At 42.5% G+C, this 8,682-nt stretch overlaps 1 protein-coding gene across 1 annotated transcript in view; it reads left to right on the plus strand.

Annotated features, from left to right (window-relative positions):
* The first annotated feature begins 4,407 nt into the window (after positions 1-4,407).
* The window catches only part of EXOG (exo/endonuclease G), a 29,684-nt gene continuing 25,409 nt past the window's right edge, over positions 4,408-8,682 (plus strand). Inside the window, exons 1-2 of the mRNA XM_029282954.1 lie at positions 4,408-4,578; positions 8,337-8,374. Of these exons, the coding sequence (XP_029138787.1) occupies positions 4,436-4,578; positions 8,337-8,374 (181 nt within the window). The 5' untranslated portion in view covers positions 4,408-4,435. The remainder of the gene's footprint in view (positions 4,579-8,336; positions 8,375-8,682) is intronic.

Here is an 8,682-nt window from a genome sequence, read left to right on the forward strand (position 1 = left end):
CATTTATTCTAATTCCTGTAATCATTGTTATCCATTGATCAGTATTACCATACACTTGGAATGCAAGCATTTTACAGTTTGAATGGAGGATAAATGGGGAAATTCATGGTGGACAGAACAATTGGTAAGAATGCATTTATAATGTTGCAAAGAAATTCTGCGGGGAATAGCCCCAACTTCTAAAGTGGGCTTCCTTATACTCTTAAGAGGACACTGTTGTACAAATGATTATGTGTACCAAAACATAACACTCATTATTCATTTTCACTTTTTAGGTAGTTCACATTTAGCAACTATAGTTGGGGGCCAGTAACTTGGTTGTTAAGCAAAATGGTCACTGAGTGAAAAATGCTAATCAACTAATTAAGATTACAGAACTGAGTTTGTTAACTTGCAGTAAACACTTTTTAGGACCCGCTCCGCTTTTGGAGAAAAAGAACTCAGGAAGATATAGCTTGCTTAGGCAATCTCTCCACTAATAAAAGAGAATATTTGTAGCTCAGGGTTGACATGACAGGTCCTTGGTGCTCTCTGAGCTTGCTTGTTTTCTTGCAGACATTTCGTTAACCCAAACTACTTAACACTCCTTACTAGCACTGATGATGTTACCTAGTTTGGGTAATGAAATGTCTGCAAGAAAACAAGCAAGCTCAGAGGGCACCAAGAATTTCTCCACTCTGAAAGGGAGGGGGAGAAAAGGGTCAGGCACAGGACATACTGACTATAATGGTGATGATGGGACTGAGGGACACTGCAAGAGTAAATGCAGGCACTGGTTGCGAAGATACTTTTTCATCACCATTGTAAACGCAGATGGTCACTATATGAGGCAGTCACTAGACACAGACATGGTGAATTGTATGAAACTACTGCCTGGGATGGTCAATCAATATTTCTTTCTAATGACTGCAGAACCAATTCTGGTCTGGTGAGAACAGAAATATAAGCTCAATTAAACAGATATTTTTTAATGACAAAAAAGAAAAACAAGATAAAAATAGCCTGATTGGCTTTTTGGGGGAGGCAATTCCTACTATTACTAATTTCATGGGAAATACCTCATAGCTTTTAAAGTGTAAAGATAATTAATCAGATGTACTTGAACATTGGCACTCAAAGATCAGTACATTTAACGTGGCAGAATTTTAACATGATTACATTCCATTTCCATCAGATGAATAAAAAATGCTTGATAAATACAGAAGTGGGAAAGTCAAATTGCACATATGAAGGAAGGTTGTAAACAGTTAAATAACAGTGAAGTTCAAGCATTACACGCTAATCAAATTTCACAACTGAGATGCACATAAAGGTAACAAATATCCATTTAGAACAGTAGTGCTTGGCAATTGCTATTGCTACATTTCACCTTTAATTGAAAACCTTTCACATTTTATTGCTACTTACCAGTTCCTAATTTTTTTTCTCATCCATGCAATCAATTATATGCTGTTTATTTTTACGAGAGTGCAATTAAACATAAAAAGCAATTATGTGGACCCATCACCTACAGTACCTATATATTCTTTTAAAAGAGAAACACTAGGGAAGTGCAAATCCAACCATGTTTAATACAATAAATTCTACTTGAAAAATATTTTTGCTACGCTGAACCCATGGGTGGAGCATTAGGTTTAACAAAAGTCAGGGTAGAGGTTGTAGCTATTGTGATAATTGCACATAACGTATGACACAATTGAGACTAGATTTCCGCTGCCAAGCAAGACATTTGTGAAATGATTTTTGCCCAATTTTCTGACTTTTTTTTTTTTGCAACAGTTGTTAAACTACTGCACTTGTTAAGTGAAACACACAGTTATTGAGTGGCTTTCTCCATTGATCTTGCTTATTGGAAACCAACTGGGAAGGTTGCAAATAGTGATCATGTGACCTGAGAAGCTGCAACTATCATAAATACATGCTGGTTGCCAGGTGCCCAATTTGACAATGAAACAGTAGAGAATGCTGCATTGGTCATAAGTGTGAGGACTGGTTATAAGTCATTTTTTTCAGTGCCACTGAAACTTCAAAATCACTAAACGAATGGTTTTAAGTAGAGGATCACCTGTATGTGCAATGGAGCACATGCAAAAGAACAGGGCTTGAAATAACAACAATAACCCTAACCCAATTTGAATGTGCAGTTGACTGAGGTTGGGGGTCATCTAGTCCAACCCTCTGCTCAGGCATTAGTGTCACAACTACTATCTTGTTTTGATGCCTTCTCCTCTATAGATATCACTAGTTGAACCTCAAATACTTCTTAAAAAGGGCTTCCTTGCAAAATTAAATTGGTATTGAGTTCCCAAATGACACTAAGCCATGTGGAGCTGGTATAGTTTTGTCTTAATGTATGGAATGAAGCTCTTGGGATTTACAAACAACCAATTATAGGTTTGTGAGTCCAGCCAACTTCACATAGAATAGGAGAAGAAAAACTACCTCTACTATGTAAGACAACAAAGACACCCTCAAATTGAGCTTGACACCTGGTGACATTTTATGCAAACAACATAGACATGGTTACTTTAAGACAAGTCGTTTTCAGGGTTTTCCCTTCTTTTCTATGGCCACAATTTCCTGGTAGTTGGTCTCCCATCTGAGAAAAAATAAAATAAAGCACTCCAAGCTGCTTAGCTTCAGAGTCCATCTAGGACTAGGTTGAATGAGATGCTCTATCTGCTGATACTAAAGGCTCCTTTAAATTCAGCTCAAATCAGGATGATTTCATGGATGCAGCCATGGGGTTTTTTTTGTTCACTACGACACAGAAGTGGTCTGTTTGAGATAGCAGTTCAAGTTCAGTCCAGCCTACAAACTGGGATGTCCCAGTGGTCCCCCATCAAGATATTGCCCTGTCTGCTCTGTGGCTTTATTTTCATGCCTCCTGGCCAAATTTCAGGGAGTTACAAGGATGTTATGCACAAACTCCTAAGCAGATCTAGGCATTTTAAGGACTGCTAGCCATATTTGGCCCCTTGGTTGTCTTTGTTAAGCCCACCACAGCAGTGGGGCAAAGGGTGGTGGCAGCAGCCCTCCACAACAGTTCATTTCTCATGTGATCCCTTGAGAACAATAGCTGCCCATCCATTCAGTTCTGATATAAAAAAAAGACGTTGAGACTCTAGAAAGCATGCAGAGAAGAGCAACAAACATGATCAGGGGATTGGAGGCTAAAATATATGAAGAGCGGTTGCAGGAATTGGGGATGTCTGGTGAAAAGGACTAGGGGTGACATGGTAGCAGTGTTCCAATATTTCAGGGGCTGCCACAAAGAAGAGGGAGTCAAGTTATTCTCCAAAGCACCTGAAGGCAGCATAAGAAGTAAGGTTTATCTTATCAAGGAGAGATCCAACCTAGAACTAAGGAGAAACTTTCTGACAATGAGAACAATGATTCGGGAACAGATTGTCTCCAGAAGTTGTTGGTGCTCCATCATTGGAGGCTGTTAAAAAGAAATTGGACACTGATTTGTCTAAAATGACAATAGGGTCTCCTGCTTGAGCAAGTGGTTGGACTAGAATAGGGGTCCCCAACTTGTGGGCTATGGCCCACTACGGCCACAAGGGGATTGCAACCAGGCTACAGAAATGGCTGGAAGCACGCATATGCGCATTTTCACTTGCATGAACAGTTAACGTGCACTCCATTTGCATGAGCGGCATGCGTGCATGCATGCATTCTGCTCATGCAAATGGAGTTTTGTGTACTTGCTGACCATTCTCATGAAACTATCCCTTCTCTCCTCCCCAGCCAATCCACAAAGCTGTTAATGTTATGAAATTGGGGACTAGAAGCCCTCCAAGGTTGCCCTGTCCAACTCTTAATCCATTAATTGCTTATGAACCCTGCTCTTGAAACTGTGCTCTACAGGTAGTCCTTGAATTACAACCACAGTTGAGTCCAAAATTTATGGTGCTTAGTGAGACCTTTGTTAATTTTGTCCCTCTTTTACAACTTTCACCGTATTTGTTAAGTTAGTGACACAGTTAAGTGAACCTGGCTTCCCCATTGATTTTGCTTGTCAGAAAGCTGCAAAAGGGAATCACGTGACCCCGGGACACTGCAATGGATCAGTTGCCAAGCGGCTGAATTTTGACCAGGTGACTATGGGGATGTGAAAAATGGTCATAAGTTACTTTTTTCAATAACTTTGAACGGTCACTAAACCAGGGGTAGTCAACCTTGGCTCTTTTATGACTCGTGGACTTCAACTCCCAGAATTCCTGAGCCAGCTAACGTTAAGTGGAGGACTGCCTGCATTTGCGATAGGGATGACGGGAGAGGAAGGACACGCCTGGCTGAGGGAAGAGCAACTTTCGCGCGCTTTTTTTTCCCCCTCAGGAGCGGAGCGGCAGGGAGGCTGCGCAGTCCGGGCGGGGGGGGGGCGGAGGAAAGTCTCGCTTGCCGTCTGGCGGTCCTCCCGACGGGCTCGATGGCAGAGGCGATAGGCGTGCGCCTCGTTCGGAGCCGCTTCTTCGGCGGTTTCGTGTGCGGAGCGGCTCTCGGTGCCACCGTCTCGGGGCTGCTCGCCAACAAACTCCTTAGAAACCCCGACCGGCCACCCAGCGCCGCCGCGTCCCAGCCAGAAGAACCGCTGCCGCCACCACAACCGCCGTTGAGAGGTAAGGAGGCGACTGCGCAAGCGCAGAGCCATCGATTCGCCCGAGAAGGCGAAATGACACTAAAGAGTGGGCGTGGCTGAGCCGAAGCTAGAGTCCGAGTGCGCAAGCGCGGGAAGCTCCAGCTGCACTTCCATACAAAAAGACCAAAGGCGTGTTTTTTTAAAAAAAAATAAGCTGAGATTGCTTATCGCAATACCCATTCAGAAAGTAAGGTAGTGAGACCTGGTTGTACTTGGATTGTGGGGAAGGATGATGAAGTAATTTGGAATTCACAGTATATAGACCAGGGGTAGGCAACCTTGGTTCTTTTATGACTCGTGGACTTCAACTCCTAGAATTCCTGAGCCAGCATAGCTGGCTCAGGAATTCTGGGAGTTGAAGTCCACGAGTCATAAAAGAGCCAAGGTTGCCTACCCCTGATATAGACAGTCCTTGCATCAACATGATTTGATGTGACATCCCATCAGTCACTTCTCTTGACATAATCTGTGGGTGTCCAAATGTAGTGCCATGTATATAAATTCACATTAGTCAGATTTCTGGCATTTGTTTTTAGCCTACTGTGCCAAGGAGCATGTTAGAATATACTTTTTGGTTCCCCAGAATTATTTCTATGAATGGGAGGGAATAGCAGCTTGAATTTATCATGGGGTTCAGACAGTCCTCGACTTATAATCACAGTTGAGCCCTAAATTTCTGTTGCTAAGCGAGACAGTTAAGTGAGTTTTGCCCCATTCTACGGCCTTTCTTGCCACAGTTGTTAAGTGAATCTGGCTTCCCCATTGACTCTGCTTTTCAGAAGGTCAAAAAAGTGATCGTGTGACCTCAGGATACCGCAACCACCATAAATATCAGTTGCCAAGCGTCTGAATTTTGATCATGTGACCATGGGAATGCCGCAACTTTAGGCTCAACTCTGAGGGACAGTCATAAGTCTTGTTTTTCGGTGCCATCGTACGTTTGAACAGTTGCTAAATAAATGGTCATACAAGTAGCTCTCAGCTTACAATAATTGAGCCCAAAATTTTCCTTACTAAGCAAGGCAATTGTTAAATAAGTTCTGCCTCATTTTATGATTTTTTTTCTGAACCACTACAGTCAATCAGGTGGACATTAAGTGAATCTGGTTTCCTGCATTGACCTTACTTCTCAGAAGCTCCCTAGCAAGGTTGCAAGGACCCAGATGTATTTTAAAAAATAACGTCTTCCATTTCCTTTCTTCCTTCATTCAGTGAAAATCAGCCAGCACTACTGAAAAAGTAGCTTTCTCTACTTTGTGGTTCTGCATTATAGAGTACAGTTATTGGTGATTGTATATTTTGACCACTGAAGTGATTTACATATTTGTATTACTGTCGCTATAAAAATATGAAATTGAAATCAGAGTTATGGATGAAGGTTTTTACTGAATGTGGTGAATTATTTATTGGTCTTATGCAGGGATGTCAAACTGCTGGCCCACGTCACACCAAAAACACGCCCACCCCATTGCCGGCAGTGGGAAAAAGGTCACGCTACGTCGCGACACGTCACGTGATGTCGCGAGTTTGACACCCATGGTCTAATGGTTAAAGCACCAGGCTAGAAAGCGTGAGAATGTGAGTTCCAAGGATCAGGTGATGGACCAGTGGAATGCTAAGGCATTCGACAAAGTAGACCACAACCTACTTCTTGGAAAGCTTAAAAACAGTGGGATAGACAGCATCACCATCAGATGGATTTTTAACTGGCTGACAAACCACACTTAAAGAGTAATCCTTAATGGTATTACATCTACACGGACGGAAGTAAGTAGTGGGGTTCTGTCCTAGGCCCAGTACTCTTCAACATTTTCATAAACGACCTAGATGAGGGAATAGAAGAGGAACTTGTCAAATTTGCAGATGATACTAAGCTGGTAGGAATAGCCAACACCCTAGATGATAGGCTCAAGATCTAGAGGAATCTTGACAGACTTGAACACTGGGCCCTATCTAACGAAATTCAATGTAGAGAAAAGTAAAGTCTTACCATTAGGCAAGAAAAACCAAAAGTACAGATATAGATTGGGTGAAACTAGGTTTAATAGCAGCAACTGTGAGAAGGATCATGGAGTCGTAGTGGACAATCAATTAAATATAAGCCAACAGTGTGTGGCAGCAGCCAAAAAAGCCAATGCAATCCTACGTTGCATTAACAGAGGGATTCAATCACGTGAGGTACTAATACCACTCTATAAAGCCTTAGTAAGACCACACCCAGATTACTGCAACCAATTTTGGTTTCCACACTATAAAAAAGATGTTGAGACTCTAGAACAGGGGTCTTCAAACTTGGCCCTTTTATGACTTGTGGACTTTAATGCCCAGAATTTCTCAGCCAGGCACATTGGCTGAGGAATTCTGGGAGTTGAAGTCCACAAGTCATAAAAGAGCCAAGTTTGAAGACCCCTGACCTAGAAAAAGTGCACAGAAGAATAACAAAGATGATTAGGGGACTGGAGGCTAAAACATATAAGAAACAGTTACAGGAACTGAGCATGGCTAGTCTAGTGAAAAGAAGGACCAGGGGAGACATGATAGCAATCTTCCAATATTTGAGGGGTTGTCACAGGGAGGAGGGGGGGGTCACCTATTTTCCAAAGCACGAAGGCCAGACAAGGAACAATGGATGGAAATTGATCAAGGAGAGATTCAACCTGGAAATAAGGAGAAATTTCCTGACAGTGAGAACAATCAACCAATGGAACAGACTGCCTTCAGATGTTGTTGGTGCTTCATCACCGGAGGCTTTCAAGAAGAGACTGGACTGCCCTCTGTCAGAAATGGTGTAGGGACTCCTGCTTGGGCAGGGGGTTGTACTAGATGACTTGCAAGGTCCCTTCCAGCTCCTATCCTATCCTATCCTATCCTATCCTACTCTACTCTACTCTACTCTACTCTACTCTACTCTACTCTACTCTACTCTACTCTACTCTACTCTACTCTACTCTACTCTACTCTACTCTACTCTACTCTACTCTACTCTACTCTACTCTACTCTACTCTACTCTACTCCACTCCACTCCACTCCACTTCACTCCAATTCCATTCCATTCCATTCCATTCCATATTTTCCATTCCATTCCATTCCATTCCATTCCATTCCATATATTCTATTCTATTCTATTCTATTCTATTCTATTCTATTCTATTCTATTCATTATTCTTAGCCTTCAGTCCCCACCTTAGCCATGAAAATCTGGCTGGGTGACTTTGGACAGTCACTATCTCTCAGCCTAACCCACCTTACAGGGTTGTTGTTGTGGGGAAAACAGGAGGAGGAAGGAGGATTAGAGATGTTTGCTGACTTGAGTTGTTTACAAAAATAATAAAAGTGGGATATAGATTAAAATGTTTGAGTATATTAAGTACATCATTATGAAAGAAAGAATTGGTTATCTTAAGTTTTTGTTTCAACTTCTCTTGAGGTTATAATTCCACAGCTAGACCGTCCTCTTCTGGAAAGTGTATTTTACTGCATTAGAGCAAAGTGCCGTCTAATATTTCTTTACTTGTATCCCGCCTTTCTTATTTTTACAAACAACCGAATGTGGCAAATGTATTCAACACATCTTCCTCTAACACAACACTCTTCTTATTTTTCTCACAACAACAACATTGTGAGGTGGGTTGGGCTGAGAGTGAGTGACTGGCCCAAAGTCACCCAACCAGCTTTCATAGCTAAAAAAAGCAGCCAAAAAAAGAGACCTAAGGAAGTTGAAATTGAGGGCTTTTTTAAAGGGGTTTTTAAATAAATTTTTAAGGGGTTCGGGGTCTTTAGGGGGGTCGGGGTTGGCCCGAGGGGACTTGGGGAAGCCCTCTCTGAGGCCAAGGCCAATCCAGTCTGGGGGGCGCGGAGTGGTGAGGGAGGAGACTGGGGGATTAATAGAGGGTGGTGTGATTAGTACGGTCAGTGGGAGGGGCAGATATGGCGGGAGCAGAGGACCATATCGGGTTTTGGGAGCACGCACACGCTGCTTACAAGCTTGTGGATGCTCCGATCCTCAGGGCTCTACTCGACTCCCAGGGACCTCAGA

This window comes from Protobothrops mucrosquamatus, unplaced genomic scaffold, assembly GCF_001527695.2.
Source record: "Protobothrops mucrosquamatus isolate PMUCROS unplaced genomic scaffold, P.Mucros_1.0 scaffold5, whole genome shotgun sequence".
NCBI classification, from domain to species: domain Eukaryota; kingdom Metazoa; phylum Chordata; class Lepidosauria; order Squamata; family Viperidae; genus Protobothrops; species Protobothrops mucrosquamatus.